Consider the following 20,552-nt stretch of genomic DNA (forward strand, 5'->3'; position numbering starts at 1 on the left):
ATTCCTCTAGCCTCTACCTAGTTCAGGCCACAGATCCAACTACCAGCTCTGGCCCACTGCCTTGGGCTTTCCTTTTTGTGCAGCCCCAGCTGTGACCTGACCCCACCCTCAACCCCACCCTGTGTTACCCCACCCAGATCTTTGACAAGACTACAGCAACCCCCCGACCCCGCCAAGAATTTGGTCCAGCCCAAGACCCTCAAGTGATCTGGGGAGGACTTCCAGCCCTTACCGATCCCCTAGAAGCCTTTTTGAGTATGCACCTGTGGGGAGGGTCCCTGAGAGAAGTTGGGGGACAGTTCTGGCCTCTGGGACATCCAGCCGCTGCTAATGGGAGGGCGTTTCTGGCTCTGCGTTCGCCCACGCCTGGAGCCCCCTCTGGCGGGGAGAAAAGAGGCTGTGAGGGTTGGAGACGGGCTTTGTTGTTTTTTTTTTTCCAATAAGAACAGTGCGGAGGGAGGGCGGTGGCAGACGGCAAGGCTTGCCCGGGGGGAGCCCTTGAGGGGGGCGCGCGGGGGCGGGGCCTGGTTGCGCGTACTTGCACCCAAGCTGGTTAATCAGAGCGCGCAACGGCCGGGGGCGGGCCACTGGTGTGTTGTGCTCTGCCCCCCGCCCGGCAGCCACCGACACCAGTGCTCGGCCTGGGTCGGGGCGGGGGAGAGGGAGGGCGCTCGGATTCCGCTAGCTCTCTGCTCGCTCGCGCTCAGCGCGGCGCTGGGGGAGGCGGGAGCGTGAGTCACGGCGACTCCCGATTTAGGTGCCGGAAGGGGGGCTCTGCCGGCGGGGGCAGCGGGGAGGAGGCGCGGCTGTTTACTCGCCTGAAAAGGGCACGGGGATGCGTCCCGCGGCTGCCCGGGACCTGCCTCAGTTTACCTGCTGCAGAAGCGCTTTAGAAGGAGCAGCGATACACAGAGCGGTGGGCGGGCAGTCGGGGTATCAGAGCCGGGGTGTCCTCCTGGAGCCACACAGAAGGGACACACCCCAGTAACACCTCAGAGTGGCCCCAGGCCGGCCACACACACACACCAACACACAAGGACTCCCTCAGACACCACAAACAACAGAGGCTGAATCGAGTGCACAGCTCCGCGGACCCACCACAGTACACACCCAATCGCGGGGGAACACAAGCACAGACCCCAGGCCACCAGAACAGACCGTGTAAGAGGCACACACCCTCCAAACAGGCAGCACACGTGCACACACTTCCTTCAGCCTCAGACACGCAGATACACGCACAGCGAAATCCAGGTAAACAGGCAGACCGCAGCAGCCAACCACGTGCGCACACACACTTCTAGCAGACACCGAAAACACACATCCCTCGGAAGAGGCCACGTGCGCGCACATCCCGCCCCGGACACACACCATCACCGTCCTCCGACCCACCAACAGGAGATTCCCCGAACACCGTCGCCGCCCGCTGCAGGGACCGCATCCGTGTTACCGGGACCACTTCCCACAAGCTCCCCCTGGCCAGGGGTAGCGAAGAGGACAAGCCAGCACTGGGCTCCGCCCCCACCATGATGGACGGACTGACTGACACACCGGCAACCAGTCGGGTGTCTCCTTCACGAGCGGATTAACCGTTTAACTCCTTCGTGGCCGTGTGCGCCGCGGCTAAGGCAGGGCGCCCCGGAGAGAGCTGAGTTCCGGCGCCCCCTCCCCGCCGGGAGCGGGGCTCTGCGTGGGCGGGAAGGGCCCCCCTCCTCGGGTGGCTGCCCCCCACTGGCCCGGACGGAGGAGGAGGGGGGTGGCGCTGACAGCCGCGGCGGGCGTGGGGCGGGGAGAGGCGGGACGGGGCGGGGGAGCCGGGGCTGCCTCAGAGCGGGACGCCGAGCGCGGAGAGCGCTGCCCCGCATCAAGCAGAGCGCCAGGCGCTGACAGGAAGCCTCCGCGCCCGGCCCGGGGGCGATCGGCCCGTAGCGCCCCCGGGTCTCTCCCCGGGGCGCCATGGCCCCACCGAGGCCAGGAGCACTTGCGGGGCCCCGGGCGCGTCAGCTCGCGCGCAGCTGAACGGGGTGCAGCTTGGAGAGGCCGGGGCCCCCTGGTGTGCAGGTGGGGGCCGGGGCCATGGAGCCCCCGGCCGTCCCCTCAGAGAGGAGCCTATCTCTGTCTCTGCCAGGGCCCCGGGATGGCCAGGCCACCCTGAAGCCGCCCCCCCAGCACCTGTGGCGGCAGCCGCGGACCCCCATCCGTATCCAGCAGCGCGGCTACTCGGACAGCGCGGAGCGCGCCGAGCCCGAGCGGCCGCCACACCGGCCCATAGAGCGCGCCGACGCCGTGGACACCGGCGACCGGCCCGGCTTGCGCACGTCCCGCATGTCCTGGCCCTCGTCCTTTCACGGCACCGGCACCGGCAGCGGCAGCGCGGGCGGAGGCAGTTGCAGGCGGTAAGACTCCGCGGCGGACGCGCGCGGAGCGGATAGGCGCGCAGAGAGGACGCAACTCGCCCCGCTGACCGCGTGGGGGCGCTGTGATGCGGGTGGGATCAGTGTGACTGACGGGGCTGGGGGGAGGAGTTCTACTGCGGGGGCGTCTGGGACCTGACCCCCGGTGGTGCACTGTACCCGAGACTTCCTACTGAAGATGGAAGATGATTTATGGGGGCGCCACGCTGCGTGTGCTATTAACGGGGTCTTGGTTGAGGGTTGCAGCTTTAGGGGTCTGTAGCCTTCGTCGGTGACAGTGCAGGACAGTGACTAGGCTGGGTACCACTTGACGGGGCTAGATTCACTGTGTTTGGGGATGGCCTAGGGGTCAGTCTGTAGGGGGTGCCTGCTAGAAGCACAATGCTTCCTGCAGGCTGGGGTGCTCCCAGGGTCCTTCTAGAGTGGGGAGGACTGTACTGGGAGCGGGATTCATGGACTTGCCCTGCAGCTGGGGTCAGTAATCTAAAGAGGGCCTCTTGGGGGAGCCCTGTGTTGGGGGCCTGTGTGCTATGTCAGAGCCCCCGCTCAGGGCAGGAGTGTTAGGGTTCAGTAGCTGCCCAGAGGGAGAGAACAGTGTTCAGGGGGTGCACAGTCCCACCACAGGGTGAGGGAGACCCTGGCTCCCTAGGTAACAGTGTTAGCGATGAAGTGTGAGTTGGGTACCCTCTCATTGACCTGGGTTTGCTCCAGCTGTTGGGGATGGCCAGCTGTGGCTGCCTTGGCTGCATGCTCTGTCTGGGGTTCTGGGGTCCTATGATTGTGACAGCATAACTGTGTGTGTGTCCAGGAGAGTATAGTTAGTGACATGTTGACTGTGTGCTCCCAGGACTGTGACTAAGCGACTGTGTGCTTCTGGGACAGAGATTGTGACAGTGACATCGAGTGGTCCTGGGACACAGTGATCTTGCTGGGTGACTGAGTGTGCCCCCGGGGTGCTGTGACTGTGGTGGGATGACTGTGTGTGCTACTGGAATACTGTGATTGTGACAGCATGGCTCTATGTGCTCCCAGGACATCGTGATTGTGTCCCTGACTGTAGGATGTGGTGATTGTCACAGAGTGACTGTGTGTGCTCCTAGGACAGTGGTTGTGACAGCGTGTGTTTCTGGGATGCAGTGATGGTGGCACTGTGATGTTTTATTCCTGGGGACACTGTGATTGAGACACTGTGAAATGTTCTCTGCTGCTTGTGTGCCCCGTGTCTGAGAGCTGGTGCTCTCACTTTCGGGGCGTGCACCCAACTCCCTGACTTGCTGCCCTCTAACCACCTAGTGTTCCGATGGGGTCTGACTTTGTGTCCTGGTGACATGTGTGACTGATGGCTTTGACTGAGTGCTTTGCCTGGCTCCCATGGGTGCCCCTCTACTTGGAACACCCCTGGGACAGTCAGATTCAGGCCTCTCCTGGAGTTCCTGAGGGAGGCCCTTCTAGGCTGGGACCCTCCTATTTTAGCTCTCTCTGGGGACCTCCAGCAGGCACCACAGCCTCCAGGTCACCCACCCACCTCCATTCGGGGCACTCCAGCACCCCTGCCCACCCCCAGGAAGCAAATGTCACGGATCCAGCACTCACAGCCTGCTGTTTCCCACAGGGAACTGGAGAGAGGCTGAAGGAAAACAAAGCTAGAATCAACAGGAAATGCCAAGACCAGGGGCAGCGCACCAAACTGGCGCAGGTCACTGTCCTGAGAGACCCAAGGGGGGGTGGGGTCCAATAGGAACTGGACATTAGTCCCTTTTTAGGCCCCAGGGACTCCCCCTACCCTGGTCTCTGCGGTGCTGACTCTCTGGGGACAGTAGCTGAGTGACAATCATTATCTTCGTGAGATCCATCTCATAATGGCTCACTCTTGGGCTCCATGCCGGGGACTTTTCCACACATCTTCATCCCTAGTGACCTGTGAGGTAAACTGAGGCCCAGAGGGGCAAAGTCCCTTCTCCTTTTTTTGGCTGCGCCACATGGCATGCAGGATCTTAGTTCCCCTTAACCAGGGATTGAACCGCGCTCCCTGCAGTGTTAAGTGCGGAGTCTTAACCACTGGACTGCCAGTGAAGTCCCGCCTTCTCCTTCTTACCCAAGTTCACACAACCAGGAAATGGCAGAGCTGAGATTCCAACATAGGTCCCATCTGATGCCTGTGTGTCCTGGCACAAGTGTCTTGCCCTCTCTGAGCCCCAGTTTTCCCATCGGTAAAGTGAGGCTGTTGTTGTCACTGCCCTGTGGGGGTCATTTCGAGAGTTCTGTGAGATTGGGGATGTGTGTAAAGGACTTCACACAGCGAGTGCTTGGTAGTCACTCAGGGACCCGAATTTGGGAGAGGAGGTGGGCCCTCCGTAGACCCTGCTCCTGTAGGGTGGGAAGGAAAAACAGGAACCTCAACCACATCCCCACAGGGGCTCAGGTTTCTGTTTCACTGTGGGCCTGCATAGCCTCCAGTGGCTGTGGCCGGAGGGAGGGCACTGGTGCCAGCATCCTCCCCCCACCCCCAGGCAGAAGGAGGAAGGAGAAATTGAAAGGCCTCTCGTGGTAACTCACTCCTTCGGAATGAGCATTCTGCCAGCCCAGTTCTCCAGAAAGGGTGCACACACAGGGGGTTCCAGTGCTATCCACGTTAGAGTTCATGCAGCCACCAGAAAGGGGATCCAGAGAGCCCTCCAGACTTGAATCACAGGAACCTCCAAAGAGAGGGCACTGCCCACCCCCCACGTCTGAGACGGCATCTGAACCCCCCCTCCAGACCTGGGGGTGTAAAAGCGTGCGCTCCCGGCTCCCTGTGGGGCTGAGTCACGGCACCGCCACGATCTGTCAAAAGGCAGATGGAGATGGAAGAAGAGAAGGACTCTGGTGGTGAGGTGGGGAGACTTGCCTGAACTGGGGGGCGAGGCCAACGTACCGACCCCTTTTGAACCCCCAGACTCTCCCCACCGAGGGAGGCTCTGCCTGGCCCCAGGAGGACGTGGATACAGCCGGACTGGGGTCTCTCTCTGACCCGTGGTCTCCACTGGGGTCTTCGCCTCCCCCAGTCCCTGGCGCTCCCACATCCCTGCGTGTGTATCGGCGGTAGGTCTCTCCTCGCGCCCCTCCCTCCGCACGCCCTCTGCTGGGTGACAAGAAAGGCACAGGCTGAGTGTGCGCTCGGAGTCCGGACCTGCCTCCGGAACTCTCGTCCCCCAGCAAAGTCGCCGCCGCCGTCACTGCCGCGGCGCCCCGTATTATTACTTCATGTTTATTGAGCGTTCCGGACAGCGGGCGCCAGGCCGGCCGACCGCAGGCTGCGGGTGAGGTCTTCGCCCACCCGGGGTTGGTACCAGGCCGCTACCTCCATCCTCCACCTTCAGCCGAGCGTGGTGGAGACGGCCGCCTGGCGGATGGAGAGGAACTTGGCGGAAAAGTTGAGGACGCGGAGTTCCCGTCTCGCCTCCGCGCGCACTTGCCCAAGCTAATGCCCATGGCCAGGGCCTCCCAACACCAACCTGCGTTTTAACTCCCGGCATCTTTGGCTTTCCATTCTTGCCGAGGAAACCGAGACACAAGTGATTTGCCTAAGGGCACACAGCGAGGAAGGAAGGGCAGAATTGTAGTTAAAAACCAGGTCTCCTCGACTCCAGACCAGTGGGTGAGATTCAGATTGTAGCCCTGTCCGCTGACTCGCTGTGTGACCTGGGGCCAGCATCATGCCTCTCTGGGCCTCAGTTTCCTGATCAGTAAAGCCGGGCTGAATAGATCTGCCCACCCCCCGGGCTGCGGTAAGGCTGAGATAGCCGACATTGGGGCTGGGCAGCGAGAAGCTGTTGTTTTGAGAACTGCACTTCCTCAAAATGCACTTCCTCAGCAGAGCGAAAGGGGGCGTCCCCCAAACCACAAACCCGGGTTCTGGCTGCCAGGGTGCCCCGTCTTTCAGCAGTAACAGATGGACTGCAAGCTCCTCTGAGTTGCAGGAAACTAGGGCTTTGGGCCTGGGAGAACTGCAGATCGGCAGGGTGAGGGCAGAGTTTTGGGGGGCATCTGAGCCCACTGTTTTCACTCCTGAGTAAGAGCCCAAATCCAGCCTTTGCCCTTGACTTGCTGTGTGACCTTGGGAAAGGAATTCACCTGTCTGAGCCTCAGTTTCCTCATCTGCAACAGGGCCATTCATTCCAAAAACATTGATTGAGTGGGACTTCCCTGGCAGTCCAGTGGTTAAGACAGTGGTTAAGACTTGGCGTTTCCACTGCAGGGGGCGTGGGTTCGATCCCTGGTTGGGGAACTAAGATCCTGCATGCCCTACATCGCGGCCAAAAAAATCCAGAAATAAAAAAACAAAAAACATTGATTGAACATCTTCGAGCTGTGGTGAAGACTGAAATGGACCCAGTTCCCGCCATCCTGGAGTTCTCAGACTAGTGAGTGAGGAAGAAATAAGGAAAGGCATTCAATAATTTTAGATGGTGACGCATGGGATGTGAAGAAAAGAGGGACCTTGAGGTCAGGGAATGCCTCTCTGAGGAGGTGACATTTGAGGAGAGACCTAAATGAAGTGAGAGAAGATGCTATGTGGGTGTCTGAAGGATGAGGTTGACAAGCAGAGGGAATAGCAGGTGCAGAGGTTCTGAGGTGGGAACCTGTCTCATATGTTGGAGGAAAAGCAGGGAGGCAAGTGTGACTGGGACAGAGTGAGCAAGGGGTGCTGGAAGGAAATGGGGCATGGAGGTGATGGGGCAGCTCATGTAGGGCCTTGTAGATCATGGTCAGGGCTGGCTTTAGACCTCAGTTTATATCTGACTTCAGGGGGCCGGAAGGCAACTGAACCGTGAAGGCCCTTTGGGCCAGAATTCCAGTCTCTGAAGTCAGACAACTCAACTCGTAATCGAGAGAATTCCCTGGTGGTTAGGACTCGGCGCTCTCACTGCCGGGATTCAATCCCTGGTTGAGGAATTAAGATCCTGCAAGTCATGTGTCACGGAAAAAAAAAAAATAATAATCAACTCATAATCGAACTGTGCTCCTTCCAGGCTGAGTGACCCTGACCAAGTCACTTCCCTCTCTGGGCCTCAGCTTCCCCATCTCTGAAATGGGTCTAGTATGAACCCTATTCCCAAAGTCTGATGTGAGGAATCAGCAAAACAATGCAGGGAACCCTGAGGGCAGGTAAATACAAATGCCCTTCTTTTCTGTTTGTACCTAGACTGAGGGGTACCGGTGGCCAGGGCATGGGTCTTAGTGGGTTTAGAGCAACAGTTCTCAACCAGGGGCAATTCTGCCCCCCAGGGAACATGTGGCAATGGCTGGAGACATTTTAGTCATCGCGACTGAGGGGGTGCTACTGGCATCTAGTGGGGAGGAGCCAGGGATTCTGCCACTGCTACTATCTCACAGGACTGCCCCCCAGGACAAAGGATCATCTGGTGCTAAATGTCAATGGTGCTAAGGTTGGGAAGCCCTGCATTCCCAACAAGGCGACATCACCTCCAACGGGGTGAAATTTGGTTCTTGGGATGGAGGTGTGAAAAAAAGCTTACTTTTATGTATAAAGCCCAGATAAACACCCAGTACATAAATGGATATACAGCATATCTATGGCATTAACATTTCATGAAGGAGGCAACTTGGGGGTGGGTGGGGAAGGGAGCATCTAAAAAGGCACTCGGGGGGATTATCGTGAAATAAAAGGAGACAACCACTGGTCTGGAGCCTGGCTCAGCCACTCATTGGCTCTGTGACCTTGAGCAGATTGTTTCTCTCCAAGACTCAGTTTTACCCATCTGTAAAATGGGACAATAATGTCACTTGATGGGCATTTTGTGAGAATTAAATGAGATCATAGCTAGAGGCGGTAAATGCACAGGAAGCATTCTGAAGGTTAGCTGCTATGTCATCTTTATCATCATCAACCAGCATCTGTATCCTCTGTCTAGTGCATGGCTTGCACATTATAAGCTCTCCATAAATGTTTTGTCCAATAATAATAATCGTAACTAGATAGTTCTTTGGGGCATGAGTCCACCATCTTCTCGGTCTTCTGGCTTTCCGAATAAAGTCACTATTCCTTGCCCCAATAACTTAGCACTCAATTTAGTGGCCTGTCGTGTGGCAAGCAGTACAAGCTTGGACTTGGTAACAAACTTTGGTGCAGCCAGCCAGGAGCCTTGCTGCTGTGGTTGGGGAATCTTCAGGTATAGGCCCTAGCAGCTGCTAGGACCACTTGTCCTGAGAATTAGTCCTAACATTCAGTGAAAAGTGTACAGACACTTTTCTGAGCCTTTTATGTGTCCATCCATGAGGTCTGTAGTGTTATTTTACCCATTTTACAGGTAAGAAAACTGAGGCTCAGTGAAATGAAGTGACTGGGTCAAGGTCAAATGAATAAGAAGCGCCGGAGGCCGGACTCAAGCCTAGGTCATCCAACTTTGGGCCCCTTGACATGGGAGCCAACAGGTAGAGAGGGAAAGATATTCACAGAGGCAATTTAGATTTAAAGTAGAGATTTGCCCCATTTTCTTATTTTAAACAAGTTTCTCCCCCTTCCCTAACCCCAGAGAGCTGTAGACAGGAGGGATAGGCTCTGGAATTATAACTAGCTAGCTGACTTTATTCAAGGATCTTCATCTCTCTGAGTCTCAGTTTCCCCATCTGTGAGAGGGGATAATATGCCCCCCACAAAGTCACAGTGGCTGGGCATGCAGAGTCACCACCACTGGACCCCACAGAAGTCAGTGCTGAGGGGAGGTTGGGTTCTTGGAGCCACCTCATGAGCTGTGGGGCCCCCAATTCTAAGAGGTGCCTCAGGGATGCTAAGTAGTGGGAGGACTGGGGGATTCTTAGGAGTGTCTAGGGGGCTGTGAGCACACTCCAGGCTTCTAGGGGCGTCTAAGACTTATAAGGCATGTCTCAGAGCCTGTGGGGGGCATTCTGGGGGTGCCCCAAGGATTGTGAGTACATCTTGGATTCTGGGGGTAGCCTAGGGTTGTAGGCCTGTCTTAGGAGCTGTGGAGGAATCTAGTTGTGCCCCTGGGATCTGTGGGGGGCACCCCAGGATTTTGGTGGCATCCCCATGGTTATGGGAATGTCCCCTGAGTCCTAAGGCACCCCTGAGGTAATGTTGGGTTCTCTGCACTTCTGGGGGCATCTCAGGAATGCTGTGGAACTACTAGGGGAGGGGATCTGAGGGATTGTGGAAGCCTTCCTGAGGCCTCTAAGGGACCCTAGGATTTGGGGGGGCCCTCACGGAGATCTGTGGGAATGCTCTGTGGCTGTGGGGGATTCTTGGGGTGTTCGGAGGGTCTCCGCATGACTCAGAGATGGTGGGACTGCCCCGGGGGATTTGGCGGACATCTGAGGAAACATAGTGGTTGTCCTGGGATCTGAAGGGGTTTCTCGTGGACTCTCAGAGCACCTCTGGCATTTGTGGGTGCATCCTGGGATTGTTGGGGTGCCCCTGGAGTCTGTGGGCATGTTTCAGTAACAATGAGGGGACATCTGGGGAGCTGTGAGAGTGTCTGGTGTCTATGGGAGCCTCTCAGAGCACCTTTGGGTTTTATGGGGGAACCCATGGATTTGGGGGGTACCTCTGGGTTGTGTGAGGACAGCTCAGGGATAGTAGGGGCACTCCTTAGGATTGTGGAGATCTAAGTCTGAGGGACTCTGGGGATGACCCTGAGGTCTGTAGTACCTCTCAACATCGTGGAGGCTGTGTGTGTGTGAGAGCACCCCAGAGATCTGGGGGCATTCCAGGTGTTTGTAGAGATGCTTCCGGCGATTGTGAGGACGGCAGAGGGACTGCTGGGGGCCCCTGGCGTCTGTGGGGTGTCCCCACCGCGGCGCGTGGGGGCCCCGGCCCGCCCCGCCCCAGGGGCGGCCCCAGCGCGTAGCCGGAAGGGCCGAGGCGGCCGGGAGGGGAGGGGCCCGTGGGCCCGCGGGTAGGGCGGCCGGCCTGTGTGGGCCGCGCGGGGCGGGCGGCGCTGTTCCCCAGCGCCCGCCGAGGCTGGGCCGCCCTGCGGCCCCCCCACCCGCGCCTTGCGCCGAAGTCATGGCGCGGCCGCGCGGCCTGGGCCGCATACCCGAACTGCAGCTGGAGGCCTTCCCGGCGGCGGCAGCGGCGGCCACCGAGGACGAGGCGTTCCTGCCCGAGCCCCCGGCCCTGCGCGCGCCCCGCCGCCCACGTTCACCACCTTCCTCGCCTGTCTTCTTTGCCAGCCCGTCCCCAACTTTCCGCAGGCGCCTTCGGCTTCTCCGTGGCTTTCAGGATTTCGGTCGCCAGGTGTGGGCCGGGTAAGTGCGCGCTGGTGGCTGTGGGTTCGAGTCCCCCCTGGCCATCAGGCGCGCGCCAGGGTCTGGGGTTCGTAGCTGGCTCTGTCAGCCTCACTTGTTTTCTAACGTCACAGGGCAGCGATAAAAATCAAGTCTGCTCGCCAGGGTTGCTGTGGAGACATCTGATAAGGCATGCAGTAGGCGCTCAATAAACGCTATGTTCCTCCCACTTCCTGTGCAGACCTGAAGCTGCGGTCAGGCTTTGGGGGAGTGAAGCCAACCTGCCATCCAGGGTGATGTGGGGACGTGTGTTCAGTTGTGTTATCCTTAGTCCACAGGCCTGTGAAATGGGGCCAGCGCTGCCCTCTGGGGGTTGCCTTGCCAGGAGGCACTGGAATATTACCGCGTGCGCCGAGCAAGGAGGGCAAATGGAAGTTCCCTTCCTGGCCAGACCCGGGGTGGGCCGCGGGGGCGGGCAGCTTGGGGGTGAGGAGCCTGGAGGCCACATCCGGTCTGGCTTTCCAGTGTCCGTTTATCTTGGAAACGGAGGTTGGCGGCCCGGAGGTAGGCACGGGCTGGCTTCGGGGACTTCTCCGGAGCCCGGAGAGGTCCTCTGGTTGCCCTTCTCCTCGATACTCTCCGCGTGCACTTGTTTAGAACCTGAGACCGGAGACACAGGCTGAGAGAGGGCACTGCAGGGACAGTACGCGGGCCCGCGTCCGGATTTGGGGACGAGATCGGGGCGGGAAGAGATAAGGAGGAGGGGTCGAGGCCCCTGGGAGGCCCGCGTGGGGTCGGGAAGAGTGTGTGTGTGGGGAAATCAGTGCCTGTCTCCGGTTTCTCTCGGTGTCGCTGTCTTCACCTCTGCCTCTGCTGTCTCTGTTACGCCGCCCCCACGCCCCCAGCTCCACCTCCCCCGCATCCATCATCCCTCCCCCGGGTTTTTGTCACCGGACCCCACACTGCGCCCGCTGGCAAGTCGTTCCCCCACGCAGGACGCACGGCGTTCGGAGACCTCCAGGGGGCCCAGCTCGACGTCAGGGAAGGGGTGGAAAAGGCGGGGCCAGGGGAGGGCTCGGAACCCGGGAAACCGGAGCCCGGGGCACCCTCCGAGGCCCGGGGGAAGGGAGGCAGGCGGGAAGTATGCGCAGAGTTCCGCAGGGCCCCCGCAGGAGGAGGCAGGCGCAGAGCCCGCCCAGGCGCTGCGGACGGGGGTGGGGGGGGGTGCCCGAACGCCCGGGGCCGTCCCTGGGGGCGGGGGGTCACCGGGAGGGCGGGTGTGGAGGCGGCGCCGGCGGCGGCTGCAGACACCTAGGGCCTGGAGAGCAGTGCGCGCCACACCACCGTGCAGCCGTCCCCATGCGCGCCCCGACGGTGCTTGGCACTCATGCGCTCCAGTGCAGCACCCCGGGCCCGACCCCGGCCCCCTGCCCTGGCACTGCCCCCCGCGGGCCCTGAGTCCCTGGTCCACTTCTCCTTCAGCGACGAGGACACCTGTTGGTACCCTCCAGGCAGATTTGTCAGGTGGGTGGCCCCCGGCCAGTCCCCTCCTTTGCCACCGGAGGGCTCTGGCTGCTGTGTGTGTGTGTGTGTGTGTGTGTGTGTGTGTGTGTGTGTGTGTGTGTGTGTGTGTGTGTGTGTAGGGTGGGGGAGCAGTCTGCCTTGCGGGGAATCCCCAAAGTGGTTTACAGGGTCTGTCTGGTCTGGAGCCTCACCCCCTTCCCTGGCTCTAAACTGTCTGGATGCTGCTGAGGGCTTCCTGCAGGTGGTGCCCCCCAGAATGGGTGCTGGGTCCTGCCCCCTTCCTGCTTACCCAAGATGGGATCCCTTAACCCTCTTTGTGCCCCAAATCTGGGCTTCTGGCATTCACCGTAGCAGCAAATATGGGTGTCCTGCATCACCCACGCTCCACTCCCGGGCTACTGGCCTCAAGCCACGTCCCTCCAGCCCTGCTCTGCTCAGTGCCTCCAGCCTTACCCCCCCTTCTTCCTTGCTGGGGCTGCCAGGATGAAAACCAAGCTGGGGTGGGGGTGGGGAGGAGGTTCCTGCTGGAACTCCTGGGGGGTATTTAGAATCAGCTGGACAGCGCTGAGGCAGAGAAGTGGTCTTTAGGTTCTCAGAATTCTCAGGGTGCTCCAGCCTTGTACCTGCTCCCCTGCACCAACCCCTTCAGACACCCAGACATGCACACGCTCTCCCACATGGATACATGCACTCCACATATGCAGCTACACAGGACACAAACACAGACACACCCACACACAGGGTAATCGAGATCACCTGGTGTGTACTGTGCTAGGCATGGGTCTTCTGGCTGACGGGGCCAAAAAGAGAACCCCACAGGTGACCCATGGCCATGGTGACAAACACCACAGAAACCCTGGTCTCACACAGCCTCGCATACACTGCGCTGACCCCAGGTACACACTATCACTGCAACACACACCCAGGCCCGATTCCCACCTGCACATGGCCACACACAGGAGCTTTCAACCTCATACCCACTGAGGAGTCAGGGCCCATGTGCAGCACACAGGTACCCTCTCCCAAGGTCATACAGACCACAGACACAGACATAGATACACAGATACACACAGGCACCACCAACACCCAGACCCCGCTCACACACACACACACACACAAATCCACACTATATGCACACAGGGGCTCCTGAGCGTGCACACACACCCCGACTCACACACACACAGACCCTCCTTGCACACCCAGCCCCACAAACTGCCGTGTCACCTGGCACCCTGCGCCCTCCTGGCAGACACACACCAGCGCCCGCCCCCAACCTCCGTGTGACCTTCACAAAGCAAATGCCAGGCCTTTCCATGAAGCCTGCTTGGCACCTCCTACGAGGCAGTCAGGTGGAGTGGGGCAGGGAGCCCAGGGAGATGCCAGGCCTGCCTGGGGGAGACGGACACCCAGTGATTTACTGGGCAGCCTTGTAGCCTGGCTGCCCTGGTTCAAATCCTGGCTTTACCACTAGCCAAGTTACTCATCCCGTTTGTGCCTCAGTTTCTTTCTCTGGAAAATGGGGCATCAGTACACAGCCAGGGATAGCAGAGTGCCTAGCATGTGACCGTCAGTAGCAGCTGGCTACTCTCATTGTTACGATCTTTACCAACTGGGATGTGTCCCCTTTCCTGGCCACCCCCACTCCCCTGCTTGTTTCTTTCCCAGAACTCTCTGAAGCCTGGATCTGCCCCTAGGCTGCACAGTTCTGCAGAGGCCCAATCTGATGCTCTGGGAGCCCAGGTGGGCAGGCCTCGGGGCCCCAGAGGGGTGGAGGCAGGTAGCAGCTTCAACTGAGAATGCCATCAAGTGGTCAGCCTGTCCAAAGGGGAGCCTTGGGCAAGTCGTTTCCTTTGTGATGAAGTGTCTGGGTGTGTGGTTGTGATGTCGGCTGCCCTTGACTCTGATTTGTGGCTTCAGGTCCCATTGGGACATTGCTGGAACAGCCTCCAGCCTGACTTTGGCCACGCTGAGCAGTGGCACGTCAGGGAGGGGTGAGTTCCCACAGCTCTGGGGTTTGGTTCTGAGGGGTAGCTGAGACCCCACCCCCATAAACACACACACACACACACACACACAAAGACACACACTCAGGCTGCAGTTCAACAGGCCCGATTCTCCTCTGCCCTTCCACAGCCCAGGGGACATTCGCTCCTGGAAGCACAAACAGCAGGGCCCCAGGGAGCCTCCTCTTCCCATCCCGGCCTCTGGGCTCCTGCTTACGTGAGCTGAGTCCCCTGGGGCTGCAGGATCTGCCCGCAAGGCTAGTCGGGCGCCCTCTGGACTTGGGTCTCACCTTCACCCAACGAACTGTGGCTTCAGTTCCTGGGGCGGGGTTGAGGTCCTCAGTATGGAACTATGTTCCTCTCCCCTCCACAGGGGCACTCAGCAGAGCCAAAACACCCAGGCTGGGCCTTGGGAGACAGGACATGGTTCGCAGGCAGCAAGGCCACCAACCCCTCGCTGCCTCTCTGCACCTCCGCCTCCTCGTTGACCCAGGACGTTAACAGAACCCAACTCACAGAGTTAGTGGGAGACCTCATTGGGTTCACGTGTACAAAGCACTTTGATAGTGCTAGGCACACAGCAGATACTGAATAAATATCTTATTATTATTACTATAAGCTTAAAGGATCTAACCTGGCACCCAGTACACAGCAGGTGCTTAATAAATGGGCATTATCATCAAAGGCCCAAGCTCATGATCTAAGAGTATTTTCATTCCTGAGCGTGGTTTTTTTTTTTTTTTTGGCTGCATTTGGTCCTCGTTGCTGCGTGCGGGCTTTCTCTCTAGTTGCGGCGAGCGGGGGCTACTCTTCGTTGCAGTGCAGGGGCTTCTCACTGTGGTGGCTTCTCTTGTTATGGAGCACAAGCTCTAGGCACGCAGGCTCAGTAGTTGTGGCTCACGGGCTTAGTTGCTCCATGGCATGTGGTATCTTCGCAGACCAGGGCTCGAACCCGTGTTCCCTGCATTGGCAGGCGGATTCTTAACCACTGCGCCACCAGGGAAGTCCCTGAGTGTTTTGTGTTTTTTTTAAATTTACTTTAAAAAATTAACATAAAGTAAAATTCACCTTGTTTTTGGCTGTGCTGTGCAGCTTGTGGGATCTTAGTTCTGCGACCAGGGATCAAACCAGGGCCCTGGCAGTGTAAGCGCAGAGTCCTAACCACTGGACTGCCAGGTAATTCCCAAAATTCAGCCTTTTTAGTATATATTGCATAAGGGTTTTTTTTAATTGTGTAAGATATGCATAATAAAATTTACCATTTTAACTTGAGTGTACAATTCAGTCACTAAGTACGACCACATTGTTCTGCAACCATCACCACCATCCATTTCCAGGATTTTTTCATCTTCCTAAGCTGAAACTCTGTCCCCATTAAACACTAACTCCCCATTCCCACTCCCTCAGCCCCTGGCACCCACCATTTTACTTTCTGTTTCTATGAATTTGACTCCTCTAGGGACCTCATGTCAGCAGAATTGTACAATATTTGTCCTTTCGTGTCTGGCGTATTTCATTTAGCGTAATGTTTTCAAGGTTCATTCATGTTGAAACATGCAGAATTTCCTTTCTTTTTAAGGCTGAGTAATATTTTATTGTATATATATATATCACATTTTCTTTATTCACCCATTAATGGGCATTTGAGTTGTTTCTACCTTTTGGCTGTTGTAAATAATGCCGCTAGGAACATTGGTGTACAAGTATCTGTTGGAGTCCTGCCATTCAGTTCCTTGGGGTGTACATACTGAGGAGTTAGCTTTGCTGGATCACGTGGTAATTCTGTACTTAAGTTTTTGAGGAGCTGCCAAACTCTTTTCCGCACTGGCTTCACCATTTTGTATTCCTACCAGCAGCGCACAAGTATTCTGATTCCTCCACGTGCTCCCCAACACTTATTATTTTCCTTTTTTTTTTTTTTTTTTTTTTTAATAATAGCTATCCTGATGGGTATGCAGTGGTATCTCATTGGGATTTCTTTTTTTTTTTTTTTTCTGCGGTACGCAGGCCTCTCACTGTTGTGGCCTCTCCCGTTGCGGAGCACAGGCTCCAGACGCGCAGGCTCAGCGGCCATGGCTCACGGGCCCAGCCGCTCCGCGGCATGTGGAATCTTCCCGGACCGAGGCACGAACCCGTGTCCCCTGCATCGGCAGGCAGACTCTCAATCACTGAGCCACGAGGGAAGCCCCGGGATTTCTCTTTATATAAGTTTATTTATATTTGGCTGCGTTGGGTCTTCGTTGCTGCACGCGGGCTTTCTCTAGTTGTGGTGATCGGGGGCTACTCTTCATTGCAGTGCGTGGGCTTCTCATTGTGGTGGCTTCTCTTATTGTGCAGCATGGGTTCTAGGTGCATAGGCTTCAGTAGTTATGGCATGCAGGCTCACTAGTTGTGGCTCGCGGGCTCTAGAGCGCAGGCTCAGTAGTTGTGGCACACGGGCTTAGTTGCTCTGTGGCACGTGGGATCTTCCCGGACCAGGGATCAAACCCGTGTCCCCTGCACTGGCAGGCGGATTCTTAACCACTGCGCCATCAGGGAAGTCCCTCTCATTGGGGTTTTGATTTGCATTTCCCTAATGACCAGTGGTGTTGAGCATCTTCTCATGTTTATTGTCCATCTGTATATCTTCTGTGAAGAAATGTTTATTTAAGTGCTTTTCCCATTTTTTTTTTTTTTTTTGCCACGCACGTGGCTTGTGGGATCTTAGTTCCGCAACGAGGGATCAAACCCAGGCCCTCAGCAGTGAGAGCACGGAGTTCTAACCACTGGACCACCAGGGAATTCCCTCCCACTTTTTAATTGGGTTGTTTGTTTTGTTGTTGTTGTTGTTGTTGAGTTTTAGGAGTTCTTTATATAGTCTAGAACATTAATCCCTTGTCAAATATGAGATCTGCAAAAACGTTCTCCCGGGACTTCCCTGGTGGTCCAGTGGTTAAGACTCCACGCTTCCACTGCAGGGTGCGCAGGTTCAATCCCTGGTCGGGGAACTAAGATCCTGCATGCCCCGTGGTGCGGGCAAAAACAAGCAAACAAACAAACAAACAAAACTATTTAAAAAAATGTTCTCCTGGGGCTTCCCTGGTGGCGCAGTGGTTGAGAGTCCGCCTGCCGATGCAGGGGACACGGGTTCGTGCCCCAGTCCGGGAAGAGACCACATGCCGTGGAGCGGCTGGGCCCGTGAGCCATGGCCGCTGAGCCTGCGCGTCCGGAGCCTGTGCTCCGCGGTGGGAGAGGCCCCAACGGTGAGAGGCCCGCATACCGCAAAAAAAAGAAATGTTCTCCCATTCTGTGGATTACCTTTTCACTCCCTGAATAGTGTCTTTTTCTTTTTTTTAATTTATTTTTATTTATTCTTTCTTTTTTTTTTTTTTGTTTTTTGGCTGCGTTGGGTCTTCATTGCTGCGCGCCAGCTTTCTCTAGTTGCGGTGAGCAGGGGCTACTCTTCGTTGCGGCGCAAGGGCTTCTCATTGCGGTGGCTTCTCTTGTTGCGGAGCTCAGACTCTAGGTGTGCGGGCTTCAGTAGTTGTGGCACGCGGGCTCAGTAGTTGTGGCGCACGGGCTTAGTTGCTCCAAGGCACGTGGGATCTTCCCATACCAGGGCTCGAACCCGTGTCCCCTCTATTGGCAGGCGGATTCTTAACCACTGCACCACTAGGGAAGCCCCTGAGTAGTGTCTTTTGATGAACAAAGGTTTTTAACTTTGATGAACTCCAATTTTTTATTCTGTTGCCTGTACTTTTGATGTCATATCCAAGAAATCACTGCCAAATCCAATGTCATGAAGCTTCTAAGAGTTTTATAGTTTTAGCCCTCATGTTTAGGTCTTTGATCTAGTTGGGGTTAATTTTTGTATATGGAGTAAGGTAAGGTTCCAACTTCATTCTTTTGTAAGAGGATAACCAGTTTTCCCAGCACCATTTGTTAAAAAGACTGTCCTTTCTCCATTGAATGGTCTTGTCTCCCTTGTTGAAAATGATCTGACCACATGTATGTGAGGGTTTATTTCTGGGCTCTCTATTCTATTCCATTGGTCTATACATCTGTCTTATACAGTACCACACTGTTTTGATTACTGTGCTTTGTAATAAGTTTTTTTTTTTTTTGTAATAAGTTTTGAAATCAGGAAGTGTGAGTCCCCCAACTTTGTTCTTCTTTTCCAAGGTTGTTTTGGCTCTTCAGGTTCCTTGAGATTCCATATGAATGCTAGGATGGATTATTTTTTTTCTACAAAGAACATTGTTGGGATTTTTTTATTATTTTTTTTTCATTTACTTATTTATTTATTGGCTGCATTGGGTCTTCGTTGCTGCCCGCGGGCTTTCTTTAGTTGCAGCGAGTTGGGGCTACTCTTCATTGTGGTGTGCGGGCTTCTTATTGCGGTGGCTTCTCGTTGTGGTGCACGGGCTCTAGGTGCATGGGCTTCAGTAGTTGTGGCGCTCAGCCTCAGTAGTTGTGGCGCATGGCCTTAGCTGCTCTGCGGCATGTGGGATCTTCCCGGACCAGAGATCGAACCTGTGTCCCCTGCATTGGCAGGTGGATTCTTAACCACTGCATCACCCGGGAAGTCCTGAACATTGTTGCAATTTTGATAGGGATGGCATTGAATCTGTGGATTGCTTTGGGTAGTATGGACATCTTGACATTATTAAGTCTTCCAGTCCATGAATATGGTATGTCTTTCCATTTATTTGTGTTTTTAATTTCTTTCAGCAACATTTTGTAGTTTTCAGTATATAGAGGTTTTGCCTCCTTCGTTAAGTTTATTCCTAAGTATCTTAATCATTCTGATGCTATGGTAAGTGGAATTGTTTTCATAATATCCTTTTTAGTTTGTTCATTGTTAAGGGCATAGAAAAGCAACTGACTTTTGTGTGTTGATTTTATATCCTGCAACTTGGCTAAATTCATTTATTAGTTGTATGAGGGGTTTTTTTGTGTGTGTGTGGTATGTGGGCCTCTCACTGTTGTGGCCTCTCCCGTTGCGGAGCACAGGCTCCAGACGCGCAGGCTCAGCGGCCATGGCTCACGGGCCCAGCCGCTCTGCGGCATGTGGTATCTTCCCGGACCGGGGCACGAACCCGTGTCCCCTGCTTCGGCGGGCGGACTCTCAACCACTGCGCCACCAGGGAAGCCCCAGTTGTATGAGTTTTGACACATGTAATCCCCACCACTGGCTTCTTTCTCTTAGCAAAATTCATTTGAGAGTCATCCAAGTTATTTTGTGTTTGAGTAGTTAAAAAGGAAACTGTTTCTTTCTACTTTTGCAGAAAACTTCTGACACAAAATGTGTTTGTTTTTTTCCCCACACCAACCCATTCTCCATTACTCTATGGACATTAACTGGGTGAACTACAGTTTAATTCAGTTCTGACACTAACTGGAGTTCGTGCAGATCCCACAGGTTAAGGGCTCAGTCCCACAAGACCTCCCCCACTTCAGATGTCAGTCTCAAATCCAGGTTGTCACCTGTGCTTTTGGGTGACCAGCTATAAATCAGAGGTACCTACAACCCCCTCCTCTGGTTCAATAATTTGCTAGAACGGTTCACAGAACTCAGGAAACCAGTTTACTTACTAGATTGCTGGGGGTTTTTTGGTTTTTTTTAATTTTTAAAAATTTATTTTTTGTATTCCTCTCCTGGTTTATTTTATTTTATTTATTTATTTTTTTGCGGCACGCGGGCCTCTCACTGTTGTGGCCTCTCCCGTTGCGGAGCACAGGCTCCGGACGCACAGGCTCAGCGGCCATGGCTCACGGGCCCAGCCGCTCCGCAACATGTGGGATCTTCCTGGACCGGGGCACGAACCCGTGTCCCCTGCATCGGCAGGCGGACTCTCAACCACCGCACCACCAGGGAAGCCCCTCCTGGTTTATTTTAAAAGATACAAGTCAGGAACAGCCAGATGGAAGCGATACATAGAAAAAGGAATTGGGGGAGAGACTTGGAGCTTCCCCAGGTGTGCCACCTTCCCAGCACCTTGATATGTTCAGCAACCCAGCAGCTCTCCAAACCGTGTCATTCAGGGATTTTGATGGTGGCTTCATTATGTAGCCACGATTGACTAAACCATTGGCCATTCCACTGGTGATTAACTCAACCTCCAGTCCTGGTCCCTGAACTGGTCCAGCCTCTCTAATCACATGGTTGGCTCTCCTGGCAACCAGCCCCCATCCGGAGGCTGTCCAGGAGTCCCTAGCAGTCCGTCATCTCGTTAGCATACAAAAAGATACCTATTACTGTGGAGATTTCCAGGGTTTTAGGAACTGTGTACCAGGAAACCAAGGCTGAGGCCAAATATATATATTTATTCTTTCACAGTACTTATGGTCCCCGACTTATGACAGTTTGACTTATGATTTTTCAACT

At 55.7% G+C, this 20,552-nt stretch overlaps 1 protein-coding gene across 5 annotated transcripts in view; it reads left to right on the forward strand.

Moving 5' to 3' along the window:
• The first annotated feature begins 2,052 nt into the window (after nt 1–2,052).
• Nucleotides 2,053–20,552, forward strand: part of PDE4A (phosphodiesterase 4A) — a 36,298-nt gene continuing 17,798 nt past the window's right edge. The window contains exon 1 of one of the 5 annotated variants that reach the window (XM_032627392.1): nt 2,053–2,393. In XM_032627392.1, the coding sequence (XP_032483283.1) occupies nt 2,074–2,393 (320 nt within the window). In that variant the 5' untranslated portion in view covers nt 2,053–2,073. Of the gene's footprint in view, nt 2,394–5,317; nt 5,493–10,320; nt 10,680–11,180; nt 11,223–11,990; nt 12,183–20,552 lie in introns of those variants that run through there. The other 4 variants (XM_032627396.1, XM_032627393.1, XM_032627395.1 and 1 more) reach the window with 4 other exon arrangements.

Source organism: Phocoena sinus, chromosome 3, assembly GCF_008692025.1.
Source record: "Phocoena sinus isolate mPhoSin1 chromosome 3, mPhoSin1.pri, whole genome shotgun sequence".
Lineage (NCBI taxonomy): Eukaryota > Metazoa > Chordata > Mammalia > Artiodactyla > Phocoenidae > Phocoena > Phocoena sinus.